We start from the raw sequence: 13,465 nt of genomic DNA, 5'->3' as shown, positions 1-13,465 counted from the left end.
CTGTAATCCCAGCACTCTGGGAGGCCAAGGCAGGTGGATTGCTTGAGCTCAGGTGTTGGAGATCAGCCTGAGCAAGAGGGAGACCCCCCACCATCGCTACTAAAAATAGAAAAACTAGCCAGGCATTGTGGCAGATGCCTTATAGGGCCAGCTACTCATGTCTGAGACAAGAGGATAACTTGAACCCAGGAGTTTGAAGTTGCTGTGAGCTATGACGCCATGGCACTCTACCCAGAGCAATAAAGTGAAACTCTGTTTAAAAAAAAATTATGAGGGCAGCGCCTGTGGCTCAAAGGAGTAGGGCACTGGCCCCATATGCCAGAGGTGGCGGGTTCAAATTCAGCCTTGGCTAAAATTGCAAAAATAAATAAATAAATAAATAAATAAACCGTAAAAAAAATTATGAGAAAAAAACCAGCATCTGTATTGGACACATACAGGCTGTTTTCCCTTGTTACTCTGTAAATAGCACGATGTAATAAGTATTTACAAAGCATTGAATTGCATTAAATATCATAAGACAGCTAGAGGTGATTTGAAGTGTTACAGAGGATATACTTAGGTTCTGCACAAATGCTACACCATTTTTTTTTAAAACATTTTGCTCACCAAATTATATTTTACTCAATTGTTATAAGGTATAAATAGCTCAAAAGGGGAAAAAACAGTTTTCTTGACTTTGGAAAACAAAGCAGAAAAAGAATCAGTAATTTTTTTTTGGTTCATAGGTTTTTTTTGGTTTTTTTTTTTTTATTGTTGGGGATTCATTGAGGGTACAATCAGCCAGGTTACACTGATTGCAATTGTTAGGTAAAGTCCCTCTTGCAATCATGTCTTGCCCCCATAAAGTGTGACACACACCAAGGCCCCACCCCACTCCCTCCATCCCTCTTTCTGTTCCCCCCCCATAACCTTAATTGTCATTAATTGTCCTCATATCAAAATTGAGTACATAGGATTCATGCTTCTCCATTCTTGTGATGCTTTACTAAGAATAATGTCTTCCACGTCCATCCAGGTTAATACGAAGAATGTGAAGTCTCCATTTTTTTTTAATGGCTGAATAGTATTCCATGGTATACATATACCACAGCTTGTTAATCCATTCCTGGGTTGGTGGGCATTTAGGCTGTTTCCACATTTTGGCAATTGTAAATTGAGCTGCAATAAACAGTCTAGTACAAGTGTCCTTATGATAAAAGGATTTTTTTCCTTCTGGGTAGATGCCCAGTAATGGGATTGCAGGATCAAATGGGAGGTCTAGCTTGAGTGCTTTGAAGGAATCAGTAATGTTTTAAAGAAATAGCATTCAAAAATGATTTTAGTTGGCGGCGCCCGTGGCTCAAGGAGTAGGGCGCCAGCCCCATATACCGGGGGTGGTGGGTTCAAGCCCGGCCCCGGCCAAAACTGCAAAAAAAGATTTCAGTCATTTATCAGTTCAGTATCATGTTAATTAATTCTTCTTCCACTTGATACTGGCTTGGCAATCCTCGTGAATGCGTCAGCTTCTAAATGAGAGTCCTGGGAGTTTTTAACCTCATACAGTGGTGTGATGTCCAAAGTTATCGGAAACTTCAGTCTTCCCCAATTGTCCCTGGGCCTGGAGAGAGGATTGTTTGTATAGTTTTAGCAGCGGGGCGTTAGCTATGAAGAACGGGTTGGGTGGCCCAGCGGGATTGAATCGTTTTTAAATTCTGGAGCTGTCAGATGAACTCTGTAATTTGCTTAATATTTGTCTTGATTTAGTTCCACTCAAGGAGAAGCTTGGAGTCAAGGGGACCCCCCTTGTGGGGACTTAGTTACACCATTATTTTTTTTTTTTTTTTTTTTTTGCAGTTTGGCCGGGGCTGGGTTTGAACCCGCCACCCTCGGCATATGGGGCCAGCGCCCTACTCACTGAGCCACAGGCGCCGCCCTACACCATTATTTTTAAAGCAGAATTTGAGCATCTTCGGATTCTGGTATCAGAGGGAGGTTCTGGAACCAATACCCCAGGGTATTTGTAAATCCGGTAGGATGGAAAGGAGCTTACTAGCAAACTCCCAATAAAAGTCATAGCCATTGTTATTCCAACAGGTTCAAAAATAGGAAGAAGGACGCACTTGGGCAGGCAGGAGGGAGCAGTTCCAAGAACAGCTTTTGGAATTGGCACTGAATGACCTGAGCCCTGAAATGCAGATCTGTCCCCACATACCAGGACAGCTGCGCAGCGTCCACACGTGACTTATAGCACTGTGATGGCAGCAGATTCATCTCCCTGTGGTCCTTTTTCTTTTTTGTTTTGAGGCAGAGTCTCACTTTGTCACCCTCAGTAGAGCTCTGTGACGTCATAGCTCACAGCAACCTCAAACTCTTGGGCTCAAGCGATCCTCTTGGCTCAGCCTCCTGAATAGCTAGGACTACAGGCGCCCCCCCACAACGCCCAGCTTCCCTGTGGTCATTTGTTTATGTGATCGTTCAAATTAGTTTACTTTTCCTGAAAATGAACATCCTCTGGCCTACTAAAGGGGTAGTATTTGTACAGAACCTTTGTTTGTTTTGAGACAGGCTCCTCTGTCACCTGGGCTGTGCAACCATAATCCAAAGGTCCTCAGCCTGTGGGTTGCCACCCACAGGACCTGTATTAAAGGGCCGTGGCATTAGGAAAGTTGAGAACCACTGCCTTAATCCGTCCATCAGCTCAGTTTTCCTCATCTGTAAAATGGACATAATCATAATAATATTACATTGATGGAAGGATCATAAAAGCCCTTGGCACAGCCTGGCACATAAGGACAGCTGATGATTTTATTTAGAGGAACCATCTAGGTGCAAAATATTGGGTAGCAAGAACAGCAGACTAATAACGAGCCAGAGCCCAGTTGAGGAGCAAACCAGGTGTTTTACTGCAAAGGCCGCCATCATCCATGGCTACAGACCAGGCAGTTTAAACAAGAGAAATTGATTTTTCTCATGGTTCTGGAGTCTGGAAATCTTAAATCATGCTGTCACCAGGCTTGGTTTCCCCTGAGGCCTCTGTGCTTGGCTCATAGAGGGCCACCCTCTCGCTGCGTCCTCATGTGGTCCTTCCTCTGCGCACGCACATTCCTCATGTCTCTTTGTGTGTCTAAATTTCCACTTCTCATGAGGACACCAGTCACACTGGCCTAGGATCCTCCCTAACAGCCTCATTCTAACATAATCACTTCTCTAAAGGAAGGCCCTATCTCCACATGCATCACATATTTGAGTACATTCTGAGGTTAGGGTTTCAACATACGCATTTGGAGGGACACTATTCAGCCCCTAACTATGAAACTTCTCAAAAAACGTCAAGGTCACGGAAGACAAAGAAAGATAAAAGACCAGATTGAAGGAGTCAGGAGGGGCCCGACAGCTAAGTGCCACGTGTAGGCCTGGACTGGATCCCAGAACAGGAAAAGAAAAAAAAATTGTTTTGCTCTGGTTATAAAGGATGTTAGTGACACAACTGGCAAAATCTGAATAAGGTCAGTGAATTACATGATAGGATTGTATCAATGTCCATTTCCTGATTTTCATAAAAGTACTGTGGTTTTTGTCATAGGAAGGTTTTAGGAAATGCACACTGGACTCTTTGGGACTAGTAGGCAGTCATGTCTGCTGTGTACTCTCAGAAAAAAAGGTTTATATAGATGATGGATGGACGGATGAATGGATGGGTAAGTAAAGCAAATGTAAAAATGTCAATTAACATCAGAGGGAAGGGTATACAGGAATTGGTTCTATTTTAGCAGCTTTTCTGTCCTTTCAGACTTATAGTTTAAGAACTTTTTGTTTGTTTGTTTTGAGACAGAGTCTCACTCTATTGCTCTGGATAGAGTGCTGCAGCATCATCATAGCTCATAGCAACCTCCAACTCTTGGGCTCAAGAGATCCTCTTGCCTCAGTCTCCCGAGTAGCTGAGACTACAGGTACCCACCACAACATCCAGCTAGTTTTAGAGATGGAGTCTCGCTCTGGCTCAGGCTGGTCTGCAATTTCTGAGCTCAATCAATCCACCCACCTCGCCCAGCATGCTAGGATTACAGCCATGAGCCACAAAGTCCAGCTTCAGTTTAAGAACTTTTAAATGCTGAACTATGGGCTGGGCGAGGTGGCTCAAATCTGTAATCCTAACACTCTGGGAGGCCGAGCCGGGTAGATTGCCTGAGCTCACAGGTTGGGGACCAGCCTGAGCCAGAGCGAGACTCTGTCTCTAAACAGTAGCTGGGCGTTGTGGGGGAACCTATAGTTCCAGCTACTTGAGAGGCTGAGGCAAGAGAATTGCTTGAGCTCAAGAGTTGGAGGTTGCTGTGAGCTATGACGCCACAGCACTCTACCAAGGGCAACAAAAGGAGACTCTGTCCCTTGCCCCCCCCCCCCAAAATACTGAACTATGAGGTACAAGGCAGTAGGTCACCATTTAGGAGCAATATGACAGGGGCAGGGGAGGAAGGGAAGGGTAACTATTGAACGCCCATGCACAGGAGGCCTCCATGGTCTTAGCACAGCCCTGCAAGGTAGTTAAAACAACCTTCATTTTAGATTTGAGAGAGAGTTTAGCTCTCTTGCTCAAAGTCATTCCAGGTTTTGTTGTGGGCGGCACCCACTTCCAGGTTCACTGCCAGGTGGGGCAGCCAGCACTCACACTCACTCTGTCCCACTTTTTGAGGGTGATGTCACCTTCATCATGAGAAACAGCCTCAGTAAAGGTCCTGCCCCACAGTGAGGCAACAGGGAGGAGACAGGTAATCATTCCTGGCACAACAAACCCGCTGTTTTCTCTGAGGCCCAAAACTTGAGAGCAGGCCCCAGCCCCTTCCAGCCCCACAGACGTTCAGTGTTCCGCTAAGATGAAATAAAGACCAAACATGATCTGAACAAAGTGTTTTTATAAACTCATGAAAAGAGTCCTTATTAGAGAGGGCTTAGGCAGGAGGCAGGCATGGGGGTTGCAACATGTCTGATCATTTTCTGCAGGCTCTTGGCAAGCAGTGATCATTAGCAGATTTTGTTCTGGGTAGGCTCAGTGTCGGCTCCACATTATGGGATTTTATGGGATTTATGCACAGAACTTTCCTACAAAGCAAGGTATTATAGGACGGATTAGGCAGTTCCAAGAAGCAAAGGTCCTGGCTCCCCTCTCTGTCTTATTTTTTTTAGCAGAGATTTTTAAGAGGCCTGTGGTCAGGGGCTCTGTGGCCTCCTACCAGGACGCTCATATCCTGCTGACTCTGAAACAAGCTTACCTTGACGAACAAAATCATGCAGTGGATTTTTCTTCACAGAAGCTCATCGTAAAACATCGGGAATATCTAAAAAGACATTTTAAAAAGGTGAACATCGTGGGTACTGATCTCATCCACCAACAGAGACTGTTCACCTTCTGGGTTTCCTTCCTGTCTTTTTTCTGTGCGTAAGTGGACGGTGCTCACGTAGAGAGAGACAGAGAAAACTTCAGAGCAGGGAGCAGAAACACAGAGGCAGATGGGATGAGCTTTGTCGTAAAACGGAGCTAAATTCTAATCACACATCTGCCACCTTGGCCAAGTCCTTTAACCTCCATTTCCATAAAACGGGGCTGTCCATCCTATGTCCAGGGAGTTGTTTTGATTACGTGAGATTAAATTAAATGAATCTAAAGCATTTACTGTACCGCTTGACACACAGTAAATCCCAACCAAATGGCAACTAAATAAATACAGACATAGACTTGAGGCTTTTCCTCTCTGAACACGGGATCATACTGGTGACTTAATTTTGTATCCTGCTAGGATGTATATAAGGGTTTCACTTCTATAAATATGAGAAAATGGACTTTTACACTCAGGCCGCTTAAAAAAAAGTACAAAACTCCCAATTACACCCTGCTTTCTAGACTAAAATTTTAACGACTTAGCGTGTTGTATCAACCGTGGTCATGTCTTTGGGGTCTTGCTGTCCTTTGCGACTGAGCACTCCAGCAGAAGTCCAACGAGCACCGGCCTGAGGCTGCAGATTCACCAGATCTGGAGGATCTGATTGTCCCATCCGTGTCCTAGCAACTGCCTGAGTTGGACAAATTACCCCTCCTCTCCGGGGCTCAGTTTCCTCATCTGTTAAGTGGGGACTGCAACAGTGCCCCCCGGCTAAGTGAGCTAATCCATGTGACAACATCCCAGACCTCATAACCCAGTAGTAAGCACTCGGTACAGGATAAAATAATCATAATGATTAAGTTTCTCAACTGCGAGGCACACCCTTCCTATATATGCACTTCCATTCCTCTCTTTTCTACTATTTAAAAAACCGACTAGGGCAACGTGTAATCAGACGTTAAAATAATTGGCCGAATATAGCTTTGCAACGACCAAGTGGCTGCCCCGGCTGGCAGGCAGCGCGCCTGTGTTCTCTGCCCACAACAGGCAGGCCACATGCAGGAAGGCAACAAGTGGCTGAGTGCCAGGACGCATGTGCAAAGCCAGAGAGACTCATGCCTGTCTTCCCACCAGAAGGCAGGGACTGGGCTTTGTTTATCATCTTCTAGAGCCCTGGTGAAAAATGACAGAGATGTCATAAACCCTGGGTGGGGCCTCCTGACCATAGGCAATAAGACCAGGTTACAAGCAGTGGCCTGGGCTGAGTTATTGAACACTGGGTGGGTGGAGTGTCTCTGTCCTTATCTAAGATACCACCTTTCAGGACAAGTACCCACCGTGTGGTAAACACTCTGTAAATGTCAGCTGGTTGGATGACTTAAAACCAGCATGACTTTTTTTTAAACCTCTCAGTGAAACCCACTAAATGATCCCTTTACTTCACATAGTGGGTATTAGGGTGAGTCTTTGTGAACAGATTTCCAGAAAGAGCACAGGAAGGCAGACTCTGCTTTTCCGAGACTGCCTCACTGATTTTTTTAGGACTTGAGAGATGGGGAGTTTGTTTGCTAGCTCCATGGGGGTGGAGGGGAGACGCGGGCGAACTCCAGCGCACTGGCCCAAGCTGGCTGCTGCCTTCTTTGGTAGAGTCTGCACGTCTAAGAGTGGTTTTTAAATTTTTAAGTGGTTGGAGAATTATCAGAATGAGAATGACATTATACACTTTGAGCATCAGCCTCCGTAAAACTTTACTGGAACACAACCATGCTTGTTGGTGTGGGAATTGTTTGCTGGTGCTTGGCTGGAACAGCAAAGGTAAATTGTTTCGACAGAGACCATGTGGCCCTTTATAGAAAAGGTTTGCTCTTTGACAGATGACTGAATAAAGAATTTGTGAAATATATAAAAAAAAAAAAGAAGAAGAAAAGGTTTGCTGACTCCTGGTTTAGCATAAGCATTTGGTATTCCCAAGGCCCCAGCTCCGTCCCCTGCCACCCAGACTCCCCTAACCCCCAACCCCACCCCAGAGAGCATGTTCCTTGAAGGCTTGAAGCCAAGGGAAGGAAACAAACACCCAGGGGACATCTTCTCCGTGCCAAACCCTGCACCAGGCCTTTCAGAGATATCAGTCACCTCAGTGTTGCCAAAATTCCCATGTTAGGGATGAGAAAACTGAGGCTCAGAGGCAAATAACCTGCCCAAGCGAACAAGCAGCAAAGCCCGGATTCCAACCCAGCTTTGCCAAGCTCAAGATAATACTCTATAACCAGTGTAGAATTATTTCCCTAATCCAGAGGCAGAAGGCAGGTGAGGACCACTGGGTGCCCTCTGGCCTCAGCCCAGGCTTTCTCAGGAAAGAGTCCCCTGTATGGAGGCAACGCTTGGGCACCAAGGTATCCAGGAGAGCAAGTCTGCGGAGGTTTCAATTCTTCATATGTCACCTCCCCTACCCAATATAGCATGTTACACCCTGGGGCCTGTTCCCTTGCTCGAAACCCTCCAGCCTGTGTTCCTGCCACGTTCCCAGCCTTGGCTCCGGCCTGTGTTTTCACCCGACCCTGGCAGCCAGAATAAACACAGCCTGTCCAGCATCTGCTCACACAGAGCCAACAGAACCCACCTCCCTGCTGCCGCAGCCTGCGATTCCAAAACAATGATGAAAAGAAAACCCAAGCTAGTGCCTGGGAGAGGACTGGGAGACGTCATTCCATGGAAAACACTCACCTGCGGGGAAGGGAGGGAGCATTCTGTGCACTGAAAATGGCCATTGGACCGGCTTTTATGTGTCCAGTCCTATTAGCCAGGCCTCGCCAAGGAGAAAAGCGGCCCTCTCGGCAAACGTGCTGTATTGGGAAGGAGAGGTGACATATGAAGGATTGAAACCTCCGCAGACTTGTTCTCCTGGATCCCTTGGTGCCCAAGCGTCCCCTCCATACAGGGGTTTTTCCACCCATCTGTTTTTCCCCTCTCTGTTTCCTCTGGCTGGGCAAGCCACCCAGCAGGAATCTGTCTCCACAAAGACCCTCCAGGGTAGCTGATCTTAAACTTCATGGAACACTTTTTTCCACTACACCAGGAGGTTTTCTAAACCCAACCCCCTCAGTTCAACACTGCTGGCTTGTACTGCTCAGGGGAAAATAGCCAATTGTCAAAGCCATGTACGTGTGTGTTCACATGTGTCTGTGTGTGCAATCACGTGTGTGTTGATCACATCAAGTTGTTGGTATTAAGATCCTGCACCAGAGCTGCCAGAGAGTGGGGGCAGCAGGGGGTGGGCCCTGACCTGCTAGGATTTGGCCCTGTGAGTGTAGTCCCTTGGGAGGTCCCTGAGCTTGGTGCTCCCAGCAGCAGGGCCTCGAGGTGTCACTGTCCACTCCTCATTAACCAGTAGCATTCCTACATTCCATCCCTGACCTGAACACCCACTTGGCCTTCTCACTGTTCTCCGCACGTCCACCTGAGTTCCCAGATGCTGTCCTGGACCCAGCCACCAGAGCAGGCCTGCAGTACTGACTTCACCTTCTCTAACCCCAGTGAACAAAGGGGCACCTGGGATCTTGTTCAGTAAAGAGCAGAGTCCCATCCAGGACATCTGGGTGGTGCCTGGGAGTCTGCACATCTTACCCCTGATTTGCTGGTGTGGGGACCACACTGTGAGCTGGAGACCTACGCTCGGGACAGCAAGGCATCTGAGCCATGGCAAATGTCAGTTCTTCAGGCTGCAGTTCCTTTCTTCCCTGAAGCCCATAAAGACTCCTTTCTCCTTTTCAGGGGCAGGCCTGGCATGTGAAATTTCAAAGTTTGCCCTGGAGTTGAATTCCAGGAGGGGGTACAAGAACAGAGCATGAAGGAGAGGGGCGGGAGGGAAGGCAGGGGAGGATGTGCCCATGCTGCTCCCACTAAGCCAGGCCACAGGGCCCTCAGGGCTGGCCTGCTGACCTGTGCACCCCAGCCCAAGGCACGGTGCCTGCTGACCCCCTTCTTCCAGGGAACTGGGAGGACGGTGATAGAGGAGGGAAGAGTTCCCGTGGGCAGCTGATGCTGGCTGGGAGAAGCCCCTGGCTCTCTAGGATGCCAGGCCCACGAAACCCACATCCTGAAGGTGGACCAGGTAGACAGAGGCCCCAGTACTCCTCTGGCCAGCTTCTCGCCCTGCCAACCCCTTTTGGGATTGCCTGACTTGTCCTTTTTTTCCCTCTGACTTCAGCCCTCTCCTACTGAAGAGCATGTGGCCCGTGTCCTCCTGAATAAAATGAGCAATGACATTAAGCTCCTCGGCCGTTAAGGGAGGAGCTTTACATGAAATGGGAACTCATGTAAAGGGCTAGATGTAAATGCACTAGAGGTCAGTTTGGGTTCCCAATCTCCTTCCCACACACCCTCTGCCCAACATCCCAAACACACACCCACTGGAGTGGTAGGTGGGATCTCGTGGTCACCAGGCTGGTCTGGCGTCTGACCAGGGTGAGAGAGCTGGTTGGTGAATGTGAGTCTCTGTATATGAGTTGCACAATATCTTTTCTTCCCCAGCCATAAAAGAGTGGGGGGTGTCTTTACAAGCCCTTTTAGACTCAGGGTGTTAACCTTATGTGGAGAGAAAGGCCTGAAGAAAAACAGGAACATGCGAGGCTGGAGGCTGGGCAGCCTGCAGGTGCAGTGTTTGTCTGGCGCCGCTAGGCGGCTCCAAGGATAATAAATAAATGAGCACAGGCTGCATTTGCATCGTGGCTTGGTCCTCAGACTTTTCCAGTTTTCTTCACAGGCCTGGCACCAACACTAGACGCTGCTGGGTGGGAAGGGCCTCCTGTCCCCAGGCTGGGATTTCTTTCCCATCTTCACAGCCATCAAAGATGGGAAGAGGCGGTCGCATGATGGAGTCCTGCCCTGGGAATTGCATGGAAGTCACCTTCTGCCCTCCAGCCATACTTTTGAAGGATGGGAAAGAGGCTTTGGGGAGTCTCTGGTCTTCAGTCCTAGACCCAGCAACCTCCTCCAGCTCTCCTCCTGCCAGAGTGGGGTGGGGCGAGAAGTCTGGATTTGGAATCCTCCCTCCTGCTCTTCCTGGCTGGGTAACCTGGAAAATGGGATATAATACCCCCTCTACAAGATCAGTGAGAGCATGAACTGTCAGCAGGCAGGCTCTCCGTGTAAGGTAGTTTCTCTTCCCAACCCTTTCCTGCCTTTTTTCCTCCCAGCAGCTCACCCAAGTCAACTGGAAGGAAGATCCTCTCCTGCGGAACTTCGCTCCAGAACTAGAGAGGGTGGAGCTAGAGAGGTCTTTGCAGGTGAAGAGGTGATCTCCAGTCATATCTCACCCAATTATCATTGCTCAAAGTGTCTTTCTCACCCCACAGAGCATTAGAAATACTGATTCCAGTGCACCCAGGGTTGCTGAATCAGAATTTCTGGGGGTGAGGCCCTGGAATCCCCATCTGAACAAGTTGCCTGCTGGAAACGGCTGCCCCAGATTACAGAGCAGCTTCCTGGCTCCCTCTCCATCCTCTGGCCTGGGGATGTTCAGGGGCGGACAGAGGCAAGTCTCACCAGCACTTTGAACTGGGGCTGCTTTTTAGTGACTCACCTCCCAGACTTCCTGCAACAGACAACTCTAAATAGCTGGGTCCCACCCTCCAGCAGGGAGACATTCCTGCTGCGGAGGGCGGGAAGTTGCAAGGTGGGTGCCCCACCAGGGCAGGTCAGGGAGACCCAAAGAGAGACCATGCTGCCTCCGTGGCCCAGGGTACAGGTATAGGACCCTCTCTAGTTCTGGAGCGAAGTTCCGCAGGAGAGGATCTTCCTTCCAGTTGACTTGGGTGAGCTTAATAACAAAGTTTCCTTTGTTATTAAGGAAGTTGCTGTCACTCAAGTTAATTCTAGCCCAGATGAGCAATAAATATGCTCCAAGCTAATCTTATGGGGATTTTATTGGCACCTGGGGCAGAGGTTCCTTTACCCTGCCCACCCTCTCCCCTCAAAGCAAAACCTTGCTCCCCAGCAGCGGTTGCCCCAGCTATGTGGGGGACTTGAGTCAGACTTAGAAAGTGCAATCCAAGAGAAGGCTGAAGACGTCCGGGCAGAGGTGGGGCGTAGCTTCCTGGTCCTACCTACCTGAAGGCAGGGGATGACCAAATGACCTAAAATAAAACCCTGGGGGACTTGGTTCGGTCAAGGCATGCGCGAGCTCCCTCGGGGCAGCCTGGCACGCAGGGGTGGTCACCTGGCCGGCAAGGAGGAAGGTCTCGGGGAGGGAGCCGGCTCGCAGGAGTCGGTTCCAGCGTGTTCGAGTTACAGCTGCGAGCCCTCAGGGACACCGGCGGCAAGTCCAGGCTTGCGGAGAGGGGAGCCAGTCCCGGGAGAGCGCAAGTCGCAGCGAGCCCGTGTGCGCGCCTGTGCGCGCGCCCCGCGACGGCGCAGGGGGAGGGGAGGCCGCAGCAGCCACTCAGAGGAACCGTAGTGAAGCCTCCCAACAACTTTAACTGTCAATCAGACTTAATAGGGTATTAAAAAAAAAAAAATGGGGGGAAAAGGGCCGCCCTCTAGCTCAACGCCGCGGCTGCCCCGGGAGTGAATGAATAAGGCCGCGCAGACCAGGGCGTCCGATCCACGCGCCCTCCGCACCCGGGCCCTCTCGAAGTTGGAAAGGACAAAAAGAAGGCAATAAACGCGAAAAAGGGAGAGAGAGAGGCAGCCGGATCGAGAGGCAACTCCCAGCGTGTGCTGGGAGAGAGAGGGAGGGAGGGAGCCGGGGAGAACGAGCGCGCGCGAGGGCGAGCCCTGCGCGTAAAGAAACTGACACCCGGGCCCCCCACTTCTGCTGCACGTTGCTGGCAATCAGATCGCGTTTAAGCAATTTCCTGAGCCCAAGAATAGCAATGAGTCGGGAGACTTTCGCGGGCTGAAATTGGGAGCTCCAAGCAATCCCCCCACCCCACTTTTTTTTTTTTCTCCTGGAGAAGGGGTGGGGGCGCGCTACAATTTGGAAACAGCTTTTTTTTTTTTTTTTAAATCTTGCACTTTGAAACCGCGGGACCGTAGCAGGGTGCGCGCGTGCGGTTGGTGCCTTTTTTTTCTTCGCCTGCCTAAACTCCTCTGTCAGTCTGTAAACATTACCTGAGAATTCCCCAGCCGAAACGGCTGCTGGGGCAAGAAACTTCTTGTTAGAACTTTCCACCTCCGGCTTCGCCTCCACCTCCCGTACCGTCCCAACCTTCTGAGACGCTTTTTCTCCTCCCGGGGAGGATTGATTTTTTTTTTTTTTTCTCACCCTGTGCTTTGCATTTGGGAAGAGGTGATTTGATTCAAGAGTGGCCAGGTGGGACGCCTCTCTCCTTCTTATTCGGTTTATTTATTATTGTTTGGGTGTTTTCTTTTTTAATTCCTGTTTTGTTCGGTCTGGGGAGTTTTCCGCCCCCTGCCCGGCTCCGCGGCGCGGAGGATGGTGTGGAAATGGCTGGGCGCCTTGGTGGTGTTCCCTCTACAGATGATCTATCTGGTGGCGAAAGCAGCCGTCGGACTGGTGCTGCCCGCCAAGCTGCGGGACCTGTCGCGGGAGAACGTCCTCATCACCGGCGGCGGGAGAGGAATCGGCCGTCAGCTCGCTCGCGAGTTCGCAGAGCGCGGCGCCAGAAAGGTACCCGAGCACCGCGACTCCTGGTGGTTGGGGCCACGGGGGCGGGGGGTGCGCCCACCTGCTGCCGCTGCAGGACCGCGCGCCCGGGAGCCGAAATTCGCCAGCACCCCACTTCCCTGCGCCACCCGCGAGCTCTGAGCTAGTTGGTTTCACCTTGTAAATTTCCCGGGCACCCGACTGTCTCTTTTGGCAGGTCCAGAGCTGATCCGCTCCTTTGGGGATAGGTGGCTGGCTGTCTGGCTGTTTGCCCCCACCTCGAAACTTAGGAGGCCCACCCATTTCCCACATTCCTACCACCCAAAGGACGGTGTTGTTCCCCCCACCTCACCCCCCTGCCCCGCCGTCGCCTCCCCCTTTTTGCCGCCACCCTGGAGTGCACAGTGTGCGCGCTCCTTGCTAGGGCTGGGAGCCGCCTGCTAGCTGGCGCTTCGTGTTTTCCTGGGCAACCCGCTTCCCAGCCCCAACCTGGGCGGCTGCA

The 13,465-nt window shown here is 50.1% G+C and overlaps 1 protein-coding gene and 2 long non-coding RNA genes across 8 annotated transcripts in view; 2 read left to right on the top strand and 1 right to left on the bottom strand.

The window, feature by feature from the left end:
• Positions 1–4,898: 4,898 nt before the first annotated feature.
• The window catches only part of LOC128574823 (uncharacterized), a 28,560-nt gene continuing 19,993 nt past the window's right edge, over positions 4,899–13,465 (bottom strand). Inside the window, exons 1-4 of one of the 2 annotated variants that reach the window (XR_008376861.1) lie at positions 8,982–10,154; positions 8,082–8,200; positions 5,250–5,315; positions 4,899–5,079 (exon numbers count right to left, since the gene is read on the bottom strand). This is a non-coding gene — a long non-coding RNA (uncharacterized LOC128574823). Of the gene's footprint in view, positions 5,080–5,249; positions 5,316–8,081; positions 8,201–8,981; positions 10,155–13,465 lie in introns of those variants that run through there. The other variant, XR_008376862.1, reaches the window with a different exon arrangement.
• The window catches only part of DHRS3 (dehydrogenase/reductase 3), a 46,638-nt gene continuing 43,518 nt past the window's right edge, over positions 10,346–13,465 (top strand). Inside the window, exons 1-2 of one of the 5 annotated variants that reach the window (XM_053575745.1) lie at positions 10,346–10,509; positions 12,838–12,987. In XM_053575745.1, coding sequence (XP_053431720.1) covers positions 10,477–10,509; positions 12,838–12,987 — 183 coding nt within the window. In that variant the 5' untranslated portion in view covers positions 10,346–10,476. The other 4 variants (XM_053575748.1, XM_053575749.1, XM_053575746.1 and 1 more) reach the window with 4 other exon arrangements.
• Positions 11,530–11,811, top strand: LOC128574822 (uncharacterized). The gene has a single exon (XR_008376860.1). It is a non-coding gene; the product is annotated as an uncharacterized LOC128574822 (long non-coding RNA).

The sequence above is a fragment of the Nycticebus coucang genome, chromosome 22 (assembly GCF_027406575.1).
Source record: "Nycticebus coucang isolate mNycCou1 chromosome 22, mNycCou1.pri, whole genome shotgun sequence".
Classification (NCBI taxonomy): domain Eukaryota; kingdom Metazoa; phylum Chordata; class Mammalia; order Primates; family Lorisidae; genus Nycticebus; species Nycticebus coucang.
This window is presented reverse-complemented; position numbering and strand designations above follow the sequence as displayed.